We start from the raw sequence: 18705 nt of genomic DNA, 5'->3' as shown, positions 1-18705 counted from the left end.
ACGATACATGGACCCATTCATTCTTTCCTTAACTCGGATCAGTCGTCCTGGTCCCTTTGCAGAAAAACAGACCCAAAGCATGAGGTTTCCACCCCCATGCTTCACAGTAGGTATGGTGTTCTTTGGATGCAACTCAGCACCTTTCTCCTCCAAACACAAGAAGTTGAGTTTCTACCAAAAAGTTATGTTTTGGTTTCATCTGACCATATGACATTCTCCCACTCTTCTTCTGGATCATCCAAATGCTCTCCAGCAAACTTCAGACGGGTCCGGACATGTACTGGCTTAAGCAGGTGGACACATCTGGCACTGCAGGAATTGAGTCCCTGGCTGCATAGTGTGTTACTGATGTTACTTTGGTCCCAGCTCTCTGCAGGTTATTCACTAGGTTCCCCCCGTGTGGTTCTGGGATTTTTGCTCACCATTCTGGTGATAATTTTACCCTACGGGATGAGATCTTGCGCGGAGCCCCAGATCGAGGGAGATTATCAGTGTTCTTGTATGTCTTACATTTTCTAATAATTGCTCTCACAATTTATTTCTTCACACCAAGCTGCTTACCTATTGCAGATTCAGTCTTCCCAGAGTGGTGCAGGTCTACAATTTTGTTTCTGGTGTCCTTTGACAGCTCTTTGGTCTTGGCCATAGTTGAGTTTGCATTCTGACTGTTTTAGGTTGTGGACAGGTGTCTTTTATACTGCTAACAAGTTCAAACAGGTGCCATTAATACAGGTAACAAGTGGAGGACAGAGGATCCTCTTAAAGAAAAAGTTACAGGTCTGTGAGAGAAAGAAATCTTGCTTTTTTGTTATTGACCAAATACTTATTTTCCACCACAAATCGCAAACAAATTCTTAAAAAATCAGACAATGTGATTCTCTGGATTTTTTTCCTCATTTTGTCTCTCGTGGTTGAGGTGTGCCTGTGATGAAGATTGCAGGCCCCTCTCATCTTTTTGAGTGGGAGAGCTTGCACAGTTGGTGGTTGACTGGATACTTTTTTGCCCCACTGTATGTGATTTTTGCTGTAAACATGCATAGCTAATAGGGGACCTCCATTAAGCTGGCATACGTCTTTAAAGTGGATTTACACTTTCTAAACCATACGCATGTTAAAGACACATACTAAATGTTTATCTATACTACAGAAATTAATTTAAATGTTAAGTTGTAGTTTATTTTATCTGTTGTAATTTCAAAGAGTTATTACAGCACTTTTCTAATTCTCGATTTCTGTGCGGTTGCGTCATCTTCCTAATCCTCTGGATCAAACATGTCACCATTAAGAAGAGCAAAATTTTGAGGTAATGAGTGCATTTAGACAAGAGAGCCACCATCCCTGAGGATCCACTTTCCTGCAGTGGCGTGTTTACCCACCACGCAAACCACGCAATTGTGTAGGGCTTGGGGGGCCCCCTACTGGCCACAAGGTGTGCGAAAGTATGTTACGTTTATTCAGACCCAAATCTAAGCAACGGATAAAGCACGCGCGAGCGAGAGATGTGCAAGTATGCACGCAGAATAATATATGCGCGCATCCTCACGAGGGCACATATAGTATGGGAAGCCGAACTCATCAAAAGAAGGACAAAACTGTCCCACTCGAGTGATCTGCGCTGCGCGAACCAATTATATGCACCGCTATGGCGTTTAATCAGACCCAAAAGTCGCGCGCACAAAAACCACGCGCGAGCAAGAGATACGAGTGCGCAGAACACTATTCCTGCGTGCGTCCTCGCGAGCGCGCAGATGAGCGAACTCTACGGCAGTGGTTCCCAACCTTTTTAGCCCTAAGTACCCCCACAGCCCTATCAGTAAGGCTCAAGTACCCCTTCATCGAAACTAAACCCAAGTTGTGTTTTAAAGACAAATAATTAGTAATATTAATTAATTCATTCATTTTAAACATTAAATTAAAAATCACCGACTGATGTAGCATGTTTATTTCAACAAACCACTATCATTGTGATCAGTGTTTGCATTTTATCAGCTCATTTGCATTTTAAAAGACACACACAAAAACGGCACATTTTTGCTCAGGCCTATAAAATGGCAATTTTGACATGCTATAATTAACTATCTGTAGGGTGTTTTATGATAAAACTTCACATATGGACTCTGGGAACGCCAAAGACTTATTTTACAAATAAAAAAAAATCATCATATGACCCCTTTAAGGGCCAGATTTACTAACAGCTTGCGCAAACAATCATTTTGGCGTTAAATAAAGACTGAACTTACTAAAGACACGCAGTAGATATTTAGCTCTGAAAAAGTGTTATTTTTGCAACCTTATTGCATATGCATTTGAACATGTTTTCCTTTTAGAAGCAACATTAATGGGAGGAGAGTATTAAATTTTGCCAGAGGAACATACTTTTTTTTTAAATATATATAGTTTTGCCAAACCTATGCTATGTTTAATTTGCTTGAGAAAAGAGGAAAAGTCACGAGGAGAAGTCAAATCAGGTTTTTCAAAACTTCTTTTACCCTTCATCTGTTGTCCGCCCGGCTCCTCCGATTCTTCTTAGTGTGCTTTTATTTAGCTGGAATTTCACACTCGGCCGCATTTTCATTGCGATGACCTGCCGTGGTCTCTATACTAATTTGTGCTGCTCTTAGTAGATTGCAGTGGTCATTATGGAAATGTGCTTATGTCATTATTGTGCCTGTGTATTTTATTTGCGCTTTTGTAGTAAATCACACGGAAATCGTTCTTGAGTTGGACATCGCTATTTCGTTTTGGATCATGCAGCGCATTTACTCAAGACGGCTAATAATATTAATGATAAGATTAAAATTACATTTAAAGTTGTCCTTTTTGCAATGCTTTCCTCACAAAAATCAATCTTATGTCAATGACTGGACAAACGAAAGACAATTTTATTAAAAGTAAATGAGATCAAAGCAAAATCTAAATCTTTTCGCGTACCCCCTGGAAACTCTTCACGTACCCCTGGGGTACGCGTACCCCCGGTTGGGAATCACTGCTCTACGGGACAGCGCGCCTCTGCACAGCGCGCACAAAAAACAGCCACACAAGTGCTGGAATGAGCGCTCGCTCGACTCTCTCTATGCTCTCGTAACTGCACAACATTCACTCGATGATCAAGTTTACTTTAAAGACTTTGAGCTTCACACCTGTGATTGGTGGTTTGGTTTGATCGCATCTTTTGTTCCACAATCATACAGGTAGGCCTATAAACATGATAAAGACACCACACAGGGGTTTAAATCATGTCTTAAATACATAAATCATATTCTGTATCTCATCGTTATCATTAAAATCTAGGGCTGGGCGATTTGACCTAAAATCAAAACCTCGGTTAATCTAACATTCGACATCGGTTACGATTAATAAACGATTATTTTTTTGCCTCATAGTTCCCTGACAAGGTTGGAAAGTTTAGGGCACACCTTAAATCAGCCTGCAATGCAATTATTCACATTTTTCCCAAAATAACTGCATTACTGAAAAATATTAAATAGACTTAACTCTATGCAGATGTTGCATGTCATTATGTACAATTGATGAAACTTTCAGAATGGGAAGTTATGAACCAAAGAATCATACAACCCCCATGACTAATTATAGACATAAGATGTATACATAATAAGTTGTATCCAGATAGCATATTGTAATGAGATGAGTAGGGCAAAATACATACTTGGACTGTATCCTTTACACGTTTCTTGTATTCAATCCATTTTTTCTTAACTGGGCACTGATGTCTAAGCCATTTATTCTCATCTGTAATGCTTTTGGTGTTAAAGGGATACTTCACCGATTTAGCATTCAGGTTTGTATCTGTAGAAACCCGGCAGTATTACTGAATGACCATGTTTCCCTCCATCATTTCCCCCTGAGAGGAGAGATATCTGCATTTTGGTTCTGCAAAAAAGTCCTCCGATGATGCAAAAATCGTCATATTACATCATCGGAGGACTTTTTTGCAGAACCAAAATGCAGATATCTCTCTTCTCAGGGGGAAATGAGGGAGGGAAACATGGTCATTCAGTAATACTGCCGGGTTTCTACAGATACAAAGCTGAATGCTAAATCGGTGAAGTATCCCTTTAATGTAGACTAGAAGTTCTCCCGTTCTCTCTCTCTCCGTCATCTCTGAAGTGTCTAATTAAACTCACGCGGGCGCGTCTTTTCGCGGTTTTGAGTGAGTGAGATGTGATGACATTACCCGGGCTGCTTAGAGACCCATCGGTAGATTAAACTGAGCGCGTGTGCGGTAAAAACCCGATCGCGCATTCCGTATTTTTGTCACAGGTGGCTGCACATTCGCGAGTACTTCTTAAAAAAAAGTACTGTGCTTCTTTTGGGCACTAGATGATCCTGCTGCTCAGTTAAACAGTGTTTGAGTTCTCCTCCATGTTTCGCTGTGCCACTGACAGGACGGGGCGGAGTTACGCAACATCACACGCAGCAGTTTGTTTTTAAAGGGAAAGTATTAACAGGATTAAAAACCGAAATAACCGACATGATAAAATAATGTCGGTTAGAGGTTCTGAATTTCGGTTTCGGTTATTTTTCGATTAATCGCCCAGCCCTATTAAAATCTCATCTTTAGTGTATTTCTAGTCTATATGCTTGTTGTATCTCACAGTAAGTTTGTTTTTACAATATGAACATGAGAGTTATGTGATTCCCATCCATAAATTCAAGCAATAACCAACTTACAATATTGTTTGCAGGGGCCTTATTTATAAAATGCTGCGTAAAAACCATCCTATATTTGATCTTACGATCATTTAACAAAAATGCGTACGTGTGATTTATAAACCGAACGTACGCGCAGAAAACGCCCGTACCCCTTTCAAATCTATAAATCGCAAATTAACTTGAACTTGTGCGCGCAGCTGAGCTGTTTCAGATCTCCGCCTTTAAACGATGCGTAATTAATGTCAGACATATAAAAGAGCGCTTGTCAATGTTTAAACCCAATTTCAAACAGAAAGAATGGCTTATATTTCCAAAAACCTGCAGCAATCAGACAAGCAAAAGTTTGTACGTCTGCTCAGACCCTGACGTGACGCTAAGCACTTTTCCACGTCAAAGACAGTTTTTATAAATATGGACTTTGCCGTGGATTTTTGCCTACGCACACTTTACGATCAAATCTGTGCGTACGCATGCTTTATAAACGAGGCCCCTGGTGTTTGTTATTTCAGTTTGTTAGATCAGTCTGAATCTTAATCTAATGCTTCCTCTTTTTCCTCATTTAGTTTTTTAGTAAGATGTCAGACACTGAAGTTGCAGTTTTAATTACATTGTTTTAAATACATCCTATAAGACATTTGCAAGCTTAAGATATATCTGAGAGGGGTGCAAAACATTTTTTTTAAACCAAGAATTTTTGTCATATCAAACTGTAACCGTTTAGTGTTATTTTAAGTAGGGATCGACCGATATGGATTTTTCAGTGCCGATGCCGATACCGATTTTTGTTTCATCAGCCTAAGCCGATGACCGATACAGGCTACCGATTTTCTTAAGCCGATATTTTAAGCCGATACTGATTTTGCTCACTCAATTTACATCATAAAACTGACACAATGATGATGCCAAATGTTACAAGTCCTTAAAAAAAGTTACATTTATTGAACTAAAAAAAAAACTATATTTAACAAATAGTAAAAACAGGTGAGGGTGCTATGGAACCATCTTTTGATGTTGTCATGGAAAGGTCGGTTGATTTTAGTCACATGACCTGCAATCGCTTGCGGCTTCCATCACTGTCTGTAAATAATGCCGGAAAAAAATCGGCAAACACTGCAGCCACGTATCGGCCGATGCCGATACACATAAAACTCGCAAATATCGGCCCGATATATCGGCCGGCCGATATATCGGTCTATCACTAATTTTAAGCAGTGTAAAACAAAATACGCCTGGTTTATATATATCTCACTTAATTCTATATACTGAGTATTATTGTTGTGCAATTCAATTGGAAAAACCTTGGGGGGCCCCGGTTCTTGGACTTAGCATAGGGCCCCCAAAATGGTAAACACGCCCCTGCTTGCCTGCAGGTGCTGGCAGCATACACAACTGTTCCTCAGCACCCTGACCTCATGCACATATCCCAAAAAGTGCTCAGCTGATTCATTAAAATAAAGCTGCAGAACTGCAGAGATGTGTTGATGGCAGTAAATAAGTGACAGTGTGTTAGAAAAATACATTTGAATAAAGTTGTTTCATATGGTATTCACTTCTGTTTTCATTTATTGTAATTAATTATTTCTTTATTCATGTTTCCTGTTGTTTTCAGTAAGTAAAAGAAAATTGCATTAACTCATGCATTACATTTATTTTCAGTTAAACAATGATTATCCACGTCATCTGCATTTGTCTAGTTTGTATTAAAGTACAGCTGTCATCTGACAATACATGTTAAATTACAGTTTGCTTGTTTTACTCATTTGTGTCCACTAACAAAATGTGTATTATAAGGAATTATTGGTCAGCAGTTGTCATTTTTATCGTGGATAACCGTTGGGGTAGGCTAGCAATATAATTCTGGGGTATGGTAAGGTACTATTCGGACGGGATTAGTTTCACACAGGTAGGTGGGGTGAAGCAGTTTCTATCAGAGCTTCTCAGTGATTTTAGTCCCATCCGAATGCTCCATGTCAGTAATCATTAAAGCGACTTTTACCTTCTGTAAAAAATTACCTCAAGTAATACTAATCCAGTGTGAATGGACCAGCTGTAAATATATGGATCAATTTCATCATTTCCTGTTATTTTGCGGGGTTCTTTCAAATATAAAAGCCCTTAAAGAAGCATTTACTTAGGCAGAAAAACAAGTGAGTGGCAAGTTAGTTCCTGAAGTTCACTTCTCAGAGGCATGGAACCGTTTCTGAAACTGACGTTATCCCAAACTAAAATCAAACACTGTGTTTCGAGTATTTCTCATCTGTGTCGTGATGTGTGCACGTGTCATTTCAGGAAGCAAGGTAATGTGCATGTGACGACGATTTACTCCTCACACTTCTGAATGTTTTACTGAGATTTTTAATCCCGTCCGAATTGACAATTAATATTACAGACATCCTGTGGTAAAATTACATTAACCCATCTACCGCCGTAAAACTAATTGCGTCCAAATAGTACTAAAGTTACTTGATGCGATCAGGTATTAGCACAACTGGCCCTCAGATACATGCACTAGGCTTGTTCAAATTCATGTGGCGCTGCAATAACCAGCAGGCGAATAACATCAATGTACTGTGAGAGCCATTTGAGAAATCATACAGAGAAGTCTGTATGAATTTCGAATCGCTCTCGCAGTATTGTGATTTTATCCTCCTGTCGGTTCTTTATGTGCTGCATGAACTCAAACAAGCCTACATCATAGGTCACATGATAACATCAACATGGTGGATGCTGTCCATACGATCATGTGGTAACGTACGTACTCTTTAAGCATTCGATAAGTAGGTACTCATTGAAATTAAGTACCTGTTTACGCAAAGCAAAAACAATATCACTGTTTTAAATGTATGTTTTTTGTATTGTTTAATTTTGACATTGAGACAGACCGCTTTAAGATACTGTAGGCTATATGGAAGGGTTTAATATAGCCTAATGTTACACAACAGGGGCCTCATTTATAAAAGTGCGACATAGGAACTATCCTACATTTCATCAAAGACAATTTCTAAAATGATCGTACGTGTGATTCAGAAAAAAGGAGCGTACGCACAAAAAAAAAAAACGTGCGTATGCCTCTTTTCCAGATGTGCGGTTTATAAATCACAAATTATCTTAAAATTGAATGCTCTTAGAACCCCGCCTTGTAAACGCCCCTAATTTAATTAATTAGCATATAAATATTAAATTATCAAAGGCCAAATTCTCTGACTGCTACAATGGCGAGTGGTAAGAAAACATATTTGTTGTCGTTTGCTTAAGTTTTTAATATTTCTAAATTCTAACATGGAAATTTTATTGACATCACTCAAGTTAAGGCGATTATTAGTGGATCTTTCAATTCACGGGTTTCATGTAAATATAGTTTTACACGTAGGCTAAACATAATATTTGTGTCTTAAAAGTTTTGTTTCAGGTTGCCATGCCTACTGCGCGGCGGGCGGTGTTAAAATAAGATATTTTCGACTTTAAAATTCAAAGATCGTATCTTAAACTGTCGGAATATATTCCATATGGATTCATTTGGATTTACAGATGTTTAACATACAAATCAATCCATGGGAATAATTTATATAAATTTTTTGAAATACCCATTACTCTTAAATGTCACATGTCCCTTATTGTAGATCAAGGCTTTACAGTTTAGTTCCTTTCACTTCGTTTTAATCATTAAATTCCGTCGTTTTAACTTTCATTCAGTAAAGCACATGTTCTGTAACATTACATGTGTGTTTAACACCACTAAACAATTTCTCTATATTTTAAATATTTTATGAAAAGATGACAAACTAGAAAATCGTTTCCTGAACATAATAGCATGGGCGCCCTCTTTTTGCATTAGAATAGGCTTACATTTTAAAATATCAAAACAGGCCAACATATTTTGTTTTACAATATATTCTAAAACCTGGTTAAATTATTTTGGAGTAGCCTAGTAGGCCTTCTCCACAGTTTGTTCATTTTCTGTGTGCATCATTGTTGCATGTTTTTACGTTTCTATTCTGAATAAATAAACAGCGTACAGTTTACATGCTTCGTCCTTGTTGCATTAGCTCATTAAGATAATTCTAAACAGATTTATGTAATTCAAAAAACTCTGAATTGTAGTTGAGAACGTCACGGCGCACTATTAAAACATTGTCGGTAATGTGTTGGACACAACGTGCAGGGGCTTCGGTTATGGTTTTTTGCCCGATCTAAGCTCTAATACAGATGATGTTGCCGTTGTAAAAGTTTCGAATATTTATTTCTTTTTTATCAAACATATTCAACACTTTTTTACATTAGCCAGGGGATGAAAGAGAAAAAGAATTGAATAAAAACAAGGAAATGCTGACATACATTAATACATTTAGCAGCTTTCTTTGTTTATCAGATTATTAATAGATTTTAGGTTGCCTATTGCTTAACTTCTAATAAAAAAATACGGAATAATGGTTTATAATCACCATATTTACATTTAATTATAATAAACGTTGCAAACAAAAGTAACACATTAATCAAATAATATTTCTTATGTAATGAGATATCATAAGAGAAAAAAACTAATTAAATATTTTCCAAAGAAAGTCTTAAGCAAAATATATGAATTCTAACAAAAGAGCACAAATCTAACCAATTTTTTTTTAATAAGGACAACTCCAAAACAAATGAAAAAATGTTTCTGTATGTTGACAACAAAAGGTACAAAACAAAAAGTTTCGAATATGCCTACCTTCAATACTGCAATATTGCCACAAGGAAACGTGCGTACGTCAAGTCGGAACCTGACGTGGAGGTAAGTACTTTTCCACGTCAAAGACAAGTTTTATAAATCTGAGCGTTTGAGTGGATTTGAGCGTACGCACGGTCTAAGATCAAATCTGTGCGTAAAAACGCTTTATAAATGAGGCCCCAGATACTTTTACTCAACCGTTAACCAAACATTCACTTCAGATATAAGAGATTATGGGTCATACCTGTGTGAATTCTTGTCAAAACAGAAAACTGTAATTGTAGATGTCTATATCAGGGTCACGAACTCGCGTGTTTATGTGCATGCACGTCAGAAAGATCGCTTTTGAGTCTTGTCACTCTTAATAACTCTTAACATCTATCAGGTCCAGGGGCCGTATTCACAAAGAATTTTAAGGCTAAAAGTAGCTCTTAACTGGCGAATTTAGGAGCAACTCCTAAAAATAATGGGCGTGTCACTTCTAACCAGGGCTGGACTGGGACAAAAATTTGGCCAAATCTTTGTGCAACCTTGACTATAACTCCATATAATGATTAAGTAGAAAAGTATAAGAGCTGACACGTGACATTACAAAAATGTAAGCGCTGTAAAAAGCTTTGCAGGTTTTAAAAATAATAGTATAAGCCAGTGAGTGCACAATGTTGTGCACCTTATGATAACACTGAGACAAGATAAATGTTACAATGACAAGCCACAAGCCCCATTACAGTGTGTGCAGAAAATTTTGATCACTTTTTTTCTGAACACCTTTTACCAATTCCAAACCAATGTAATTTTAATAACCAACATTAATTTTGTATATATATTTTCCTTTCATCCTATTTTATGCCCTTGCTGCCCGTATCAGGATTTCTTGTATAATGGCCATATCTCAATTTTGCAATTTCCATGCATGGCATCTTTCTTATGGACATAAATAATGAATGTCCAGTGTGTTAAACATTTTTGGCCCATTTTAAATGTAAAAGAAAATGTGCCTAATAATTCTGCACACTTGAATATAAGGTGCTTTTTCTCCAGTCAGCCATCATTAACAATAATGTATTACTTATAAATGCTTTATTTTCAAAATTAATGGTAGTTATTAAAATTTATTTGGTTTGTAATAAGTAAAATATGTTTGATAAAAACTGTGATCAAAAGTTTGATGTAATAATTCTGCCCACACTGTATTTTATAGCAGTGTAATCACTGTCATGTTTCAAACAGCCATTCATCTATCATTTGTGTTTTTGACTGTGTTTTATTAAGAGGATATCTAACAACAGTGTTTTAAAAGCAGTTCTGCTTACCGCATGTCAACTCGCTTCTCTTATTTTGACAGACGCACACTGACGCCGCATGCTTCATAAAATGCCCTAAAAGTTGTTATTGGGCTAGCCAAATGTCAAATCAAAAAGAACCAATGGGCTGCTGATAAGGTGTCTCCTTGGCCGGTCTGTCCGGAAAAAAAACATCTAACGCTAGCTTTTTTGGAAAATACAGTACATTGCCACCGCGCCTTTTAGCGCCATTAATGAATTACATGAAAACAAAGAAAGAAAGCAACGGGCTGCGTTGCGCGATGAACGAGTGGTATGGGCTGGTCAGACAAAAATAGTGCGAGATGTATGATACGTCTGTATAATACTCACGCTCTGTTTCTTGTGTGTGTCAGATCATCGCTCTCTGTTTCCATCTGACACAAGAAACAGAAGGGGAGGGGTGGAGCTTGTTAAGAGATGATTGGGCCAGCCCAGTGTCAGTATGGAAAATGAACCAATGGGTTGCTGTCCATGCTTTATGAGGCCGGTTGTTGGCCAATTAAAAAAAAATATATATCATATTATATTCACCGGCCCCCAAGGACGTCGGCCCACCGGGCATTTGCCCGGTATGCCAGATTACCAGTCCAGCCCTGCTCCTAACTTTCGGACTCCTAATTTTTTTCACTAAAAGTAATTCACGAAGCATTTTAGCCCTAAAAGTAGCACCTAAGTCTGGGACAGCTTAAAAGAAGTCGAGAGGACTCCTAACTCACTAAGACCTATTCACAAAGGATCGTAAAATCGCTTAGATGCTGATTAACACATACATGGACAGTTTCACCAACTCAAAAGCATTGCCTAGACTTAAAAGCACACTTTAATGTAAGCATATTTTTATGACATTTAGTTTCATAATTCATTACATTCATGACAAGCAGGAAGTTTTTAGAATTACATGAAACAATAATGATATTATATATTTAATATTGTACGCCAACCTGTTGCCATGCTTGCCCGTTTAAAGGCTGCAATCTCAACCCTTGACTGCGATTGTAATGCATACCACCGCCTCTCACAGTCGTCCGGGGTCCGTGACACAAGCGGGAATGCTGCATTGATCTGCAAACAAATCCTCTCCCATCAGTAATGCGCGGGTTGATCCGAAATGAGCGTGTGCCTGCGGTTATGAGTCATCCAAAAATGTTTTTTATGATATGCGGGTCGCGGTCGGTCGAGTCGTTTAAAATAAAAATGCCAGTTAACTATTTTAAACAATTACTACTTTAAAAAAAATGCGGGCCAGGGAGCGGGTCGGGTATATTTATTTTTTTGCGGTCCGAGTTGCGGTCGGGTTATTTGAAAATGTTGGTCGGTTGCCGGTTGTTTTGTACATTGACCCGCGCATCACTGTCTCCCACGTCTCACGCTTAGTTTTGCTTGATATCTCAGTGCCGAATTTCCCTTTTATTATGTTTCTTTTTTCCAGCACCAACTGGGACAGCAGCAGCAGTAGCTGATCCTGCATCCAGTTGGGCTTTCTTTTCAGTTTTGGCGAGTTCATAATCCACCGTCATTTATTTATTACATTAGGCTTCTTCAAGCAACATTTCCTTGCTTTAAGTAGTCTATTTAGGCTAATAGGATGTAAATTAATCAAGCAAGTGTTAATGCAATGTCGTTTTTTATTATTAGGCAGTTGTCGGTTTTCATTTGGGTATTAGGCTACCTTGATATAATTTAATTTCATTCACGACTTTTCTTTTATATATGCATTTCGATGGCATTACTATTATTATTTTGTGTAGGACACAGATTTTGATGTTGTAATTGATTTGGTGCGTCTGTGTTATGTTCCGCATGACAGCCCTGTCATCCAACAACCAATCACCGTGGTCATGATCATTGCGAGTCAGCTCGTGCATGAGAATTGACGTCATCCGTAGCAACGGAGACTCACTCTTAGTTTAGGAGTTATAATTTTTCCTTACTAAAAGTAGGTCTGAAAGGCGTTGTGAATAACTTTTAAGAGAAAACTCCTAGCTAAAATCTTTTAGTGCGATTTAGGAGTAGCTACTCTTAGTGGTAAGATAAAATTCTTTGTGAATACGGCCCCAGAACTTTATCTCTCTTAATAATTATTTTAACATCAAGCAGTCTATTTTCTGTCATTTCTGCATGCTTTAAAAACAAAACCAAAAGTGAATGAAGTGAATTCTTTGCTTTAGATTATGGATTTGGGACGGTACCCCTCTCAGGAAACGTACAGATAAAGATAATTTTAGATGTTTAATAAACATTTAGAGCACTGGATTCGCTGGACGAGAGTTTAATGTTCTTGTTTTTATGAAAACCTCTGACTCATCTAGACAGCGCAGGCCACTTGCTGTGTCTCAATTCATCCAGCTGTGGGCTAGACCAAGGCAGGGGTGTGTCTAGAGGGGGGGGGCATGGGGTGGCACCCCCCGGAATATGTTTGGCCCCCCTGGTGCCCCCCCTCCAATCTCACTGGGCCAGCTAGATTTACTGTCAACCTGAAAATGCCCACCGCACCATTGGACCAGAGAGCTGTCAATCACTGTTTGATTTTAGACTGGCGCGAACGCGAAGACGAAGCGAGCACAGTAGTTGCGCGTTTTTAAAACAGGAGGAAAGAGACACCACGACACTCACCACACCATTGGACCAGTTGTCAGACACTGTTTGATTTGAGACTCGTGCAAACAGGAAGAAGGAGGGCGCCCCGCCACAGACTCAACACTGGCACAAATCAACACAAATCATATAGATTTTCCATGATTACCATTTACATTTTATTTTACTATTTAAAATGGCTTTGTTTGCTTTTGCTAGCGCTCAGCAGCGCCTCTCTCTCGCGTGCACGCTTTCTCACTGCTGCGTGCGGAACCTCGACAGTGCCTCTCTTACATGACACTGAGTGAAGGAGTTAAAAGTTGGCAGTGTTTTTCACCTGGGTTTCTCCGTTGTCTTTTCACGTAAAAGTTAACAGTCAACAGATGTTACTGACAGAGAAGACGGTTGATCGAGTATTATGACTTAACGAAAGGTAAGTACTTTCCCACACACACACACACACACACCAGTTCTCTGTGCACGAGCTCTCTGCCTCCCTATGGTGCGGTATGCGCGCGCACCCGTAACAGTATATTTGGATATTTTTGAATTTGTGCTGAATTGTCTGTGCTCTACGCGAAAATATCACTCGCATTTAAAATTAAACACAATCAGATGAGAAGAGCAACCCTGTATGAGACACACAGGTAATCCGAAATCACCTCGTATCAGCTCTTCAATGTAAATTGTATCAGACAATAAACACATTAATCGATCCTCTGGCGGACGCAGCGATGCACCAAATCGGCGCTTGTATAATCAATGCGTCGATACGAATCGATAAATCGTTACAACCCTACTGATCTATTTAACAAAAGCAGCCTAATGACCATACACAGCCCAAATTCCAACGAAAGAAAAACTTTCCATCTTTGACCTGTAGATAAACTACAACTTGTGGAAACTGTTTAAAAATGGCACCAACCAAAGACTAAAATGCCCGCTTTGAAAAAAGATAGGTATGTATTTTAATTGCTGTTGATATCTCTTGGTATTGTCCAATGTTCTTCTTCTTCTTCTTTGATTTTATGGCGGATTGCGAACCAACTTCATAGGTGCATACCGCCACCTACTGTGGTGGAGTGTGAAGAGAATGAACTAACAAAACAAACTAACTAAAAAAATAATAATTATATTCTATTTTTTAATCCACTTATCCTGATAAATCTCATGATTGCCTTTATCATTTTCCCTGCATTAATCCGTTAGTTAATATTTCAGTTAATGTGAACTCTTGGATTGCAAGTGATTGCATTTCCTCCTTAAGACTTTGCCTTTCTCTTTCATATACCTTACATACCATCATTACATGTTCCACTGTTTCCTCTATTAAACATACTTCACATAACCCTGTATTATGTTTCCCTATTATATGTAACGTGTGATTAAGATAAGAATGACCTGTTCGTAAATGAGTGAGGATAACTTGTTCCCTTCTACTTATATTATGATTGATTTTAGATTTCTTAATACTCCTTTGAACTTTATGAAAATGTTGACCTGTTTGACATGAATCCCAGAATGTTTGCCATTTCCTATTACATGATTCTAAAATTAATTGTTTCCCTTCTGATCTACTAATTGAAATATTAATACTTGGTTTATCCATATTTAAACTATCTTTAGCCATTTGTCTGCTTCTTCATTCCCTTGAACTCCCACATGTGCAGGTACCCATACAAAATTAGTTGTTATTCCCATTCGTTTAATACTATACAATGTAATCATGATTTCTATTAAAATGTCACTTCTATTTGTTTGCATTGATTGCAAACTCAACAGAACAGCCATTGAGTCAGAGCATATTATTACCTTTTCAGGTTTTATTTCATAAACCCATCCAAGTGCCATTAGAATTGCAACCATTTCTGCTGTATACACAGATGTGCCATCTGTTATTCTTCCAGCCTTCCTAATATCAAACTCTGGAACATAGAAAGCAGCTTCTGTTCTTCCAGTTTCTATGTTCTTTGACCCATCTGTATATACTTGAAGAAATGAATAATGCGAATTTTTAATATACTCTGCTACTAATGTTTTTACATTACCCACCTCTCCATTTTCTTTAATTTTCTCATGTATCTTTAAGTCTATTTCAGGTTGATCAAGTAACCAAGGTGGTATTGGAGACGTTACAATTATTGGAGCAAATACTTTCGTATCTAACCTGGTTTCATTAATCCATTTTTTAATTTTCCACGCAAAACCTTTACCTGGTGTATTCATAGTTTCCCAACTTTCCTTAAGTACTTCTTTTACGGGATGATCATTACTTTGTCCATTTAGATTAATCCAATATGCCATAGCTAGTTTTTCCCTTCTTATATACAGAGGCATTTCAGATGTTTCCACCTGCAGTGCTGCATTTGGGGTTGTTTTAACTGCTCCTAAAATTATTCTTAAAGCTTTGGCTTGTATGATATCTAACTTTTTTAACATAGATACAATTGTCCAATGTTAGTGCAGATACATTTATTAATAATAAGAGGCGGCGGCTTGTAGGCACTTAGAGTTAATCTGAAGGACCATGATTGTTAATTGAACAGGGAGGGACCAGTGTTAAAGTGGCAGTGCGTAGAACAGGGGTGCCCGGCCCTGCTCCTGGAGGGCTGCCGTCCTGCAGACTTCGGTTCCAACCAAGCTCCAACACACCTGTCTGTAATTATCAAGCAACCCTGAACACCTTGATTAGCTGCTTCAGCTGTGTTTGATTCGGGTTGGAGCTAAAATCTGTAGGACGGTAGCCCTCCAGGAACAGGGTTGGGCACCCCTGGCGTAGAATATATAAAGAGTAGGGAAACACATTGGTGGTGTACTCAATTCTGAAACAATGGCAGAGAGTTGGTTTATGTGGCAGCTGGTGCTGTTTGTGTGGGTTTGTGCTTTCTGCCATGCTGTTCCACGGTGGAGTAATTCACTCCAGATTCCGCAAGCTTTAGTTGCTCAACAACCTGTACAACAGTCTCCTCAGATGTTTCAGTTTCAGCAACAAAAACAACCACCACAGCAGCAGCAGCAACAAAAACAACCGCAGCAGCAACAAAAACAACCGCAGCAGCCGCCAGTGCTGAAAACAGATCCTCTTAACATGTGTAGTGTTGCTGATTCTGATCAGATCCAATGTGGACAACCTGGTATCAGTGGTGCTGAGTGTGAAGCTATCAACTGCTGCTTTAATGGACAGCAGTGTTATTATGGGATGTCAGGTAAGATTGTTAAAGTAGTAAAACCTTACCTGTCAAACAGTTTCTCTGGTGACTTACTGTCTTCTCATTTCAGTGACTGTCCAGTGTATCAGAGATGGTCAGTTTGTGTTAGTGGTGGCTAGAGATGTTACACTCCCTCATCTGAGTCTGGATTCGATCCATCTACTGGGTGGAAGTGATCCACCTTGTGCTCCTGTTGGTTCCACACCTTCCTTTGCCATATACCAGTTTCCTGTCACAGCCTGTGGAACGAGCATGATGGTGAGTTTGTTGTTGATGGTTTTGATGTCCTGGAACAGATTTGACTTTGACCATCTTCCTGTTGACAGGAGGAAAACGGGTATGTGGTTTATGAGAACAGAATGACTTCATCCTATGAAGTGGGGATTGGACCTCTTGGCTCCATCACAAGAGACAGCCATTTTGAGTAGGTCATTTGTGTTTTATCATGATTAGAGCTCAATGAACAAATACAAGAAGTTCACTGTTTGTTGTGTAGGCTTCTCTTCCAGTGTAGATATTCTGCCACTGCTGTGGAAGCTCTGGTTGTGGAGGTCAACACTGTTCCTCCTCCTCCACCAGTAGCTGCTCCTGGACCCCTCAGGGTGGAGCTTAGACTGGCAAATGGTCAGTGTGTCACCAAAGGTTGTGCAGAAGGTAACTCATAAATATCCTCCTGAAACAAGCTGCTGCAGTATCTTTGTAAAACTGCATTCAACAGTAACGCACATGATGTTCCTCAGGGGATGAGGCGTACACTTCCTACTACAGTGACGCTGAATATCCAGTCACTAAGGTCCTGCGAGAGCCTGTGTACGTTGAGGTGCACATTATGGAGCGGACTGACCCCAATATTGTCCTGATGTTGGGACATTGTTGGGCGACAACAACCCCGAGTCCACTCAGTCTACCCCAGTGGGACCTTCTAGTTAATGGGTAAGTAGGATGTGAGTTTTGTCCAGTTAGCCTGATGTGAACAAGTCCTGACTGCAGTCTCTGTTTTAGATGCCCTTACCAGGATGATCGTTACCTGACCACTCTGGTTCCTGTGGTTGGCTCTTCTGATCTACCATTCCCAACCCACTACAAGCGCTTTATTGTAAAGATGTTTACATTTGTGGATCCAGCATCAATGGCCCCTCTGCAGGAAACTGTATGATCACTTGATCACCTAACACTTTTACTCTCTGTATGTTTGAGTGTACTAAAGGTTCATGTTCTCTTGTCAGATCTTCATTCACTGCAGTACTGCAGTCTGCCATCCTGCATCTGGCTCCTGTGAGCAGAGCTGTGCCAGGAAACGTAAGTTGGTTAAGTGTTGAGGTGCTTCTCAGTTCTTTGCATCCTTGTTTCCTCAAAGACGTGAGGACCGAGCATTAAGTGAAGTGACATAACCTTACACTCAACTGAGTTCCTTTATTACATTATCAAGTGCATTAATGAGTAAAGTTCATAACATTACTACATTAACATGAAGACAAACATTCTTCCAGGTTGTAGAATGAGGAAACTTATTGTGAAACACCTTTCATCTGTGTGTCTTATTTCTCTTGTTCTGCAGGTAGAGCAGTTGATGTGGTGTCCACCTCTAGTGACGGAGCTGTGGTTTCTAGTGGAGCTCTTACTATCATCATGACTTGATGTGTTGTGCTGTTTTAATAAACTTTGAGTAAACGCCATTAGTCTGTGGTAATTTGACTGTGAATGTGGAGTGTGTAACTACATTATCAGATTTGATCTTGACATGTGCTCTCTAGCCACTATTTATGTAAATGTGGGCTCCACCATCTTTGAGTTCTTTTGCATAAGATTTCAAAGAAGGCACAATATTTCTGTAAATCTACGGTGTACATTTAATGAATAATCCTTAAATATAAGCAGTGTTTTTTCTTTATTTTAGTACATTATAAAAGTAAATCTTGTTGGTGCTGATGGCATAGTGGGCAGCGCTCTGACATGTGTTACTTCTCTCTTCCCTGTCCTCTCCTAAACACTGTTAAATGAAGACGACAACTGGGCAAAAAATAACTTGCGAATCTTTTCTTAACCGTATCTTATAACCAAGGCCTATTAGAAACTTGCACTGAAATAACAAATTAAACTTCAGAATACACTTATGAATTTTTTTTTACAACCAGTAAGTGTTTATTATTTTGGAATTTTTTTTCAAGCTACTACATGATATATTAAATATACTTCATTATATATAGCAGCATAC

The 18705-nt window shown here is 38.8% G+C and overlaps 1 protein-coding gene across 1 annotated transcript; it reads left to right on the top strand.

The window, feature by feature from the left end:
- The first annotated feature begins 16095 nt into the window (after window positions 1–16095).
- Window positions 16096–18166, top strand: LOC141349048 (zona pellucida sperm-binding protein 4-like). The gene is made up of 8 exons (XM_073856419.1): window positions 16096–16487; window positions 16561–16748; window positions 16817–16914; window positions 16987–17144; window positions 17231–17423; window positions 17493–17640; window positions 17717–17789; window positions 18049–18166. Exons 1-8 carry the CDS (start codon window positions 16112–16114, stop codon window positions 18126–18128), a joined length of 1314 nt encoding a protein of 437 aa, XP_073712520.1. The 5' UTR covers window positions 16096–16111; the 3' UTR covers window positions 18129–18166.
- Window positions 18167–18705: the final 539 nt, after the last annotated feature.

This window comes from Misgurnus anguillicaudatus, chromosome 18 (assembly GCF_027580225.2).
Source record: "Misgurnus anguillicaudatus chromosome 18, ASM2758022v2, whole genome shotgun sequence".
In the NCBI taxonomy this organism is placed as follows: domain Eukaryota; kingdom Metazoa; phylum Chordata; class Actinopteri; order Cypriniformes; family Cobitidae; genus Misgurnus; species Misgurnus anguillicaudatus.
Note: the sequence above shows the minus strand (reverse complement) of the source record. Positions and strands in the feature narration are given on the sequence as shown.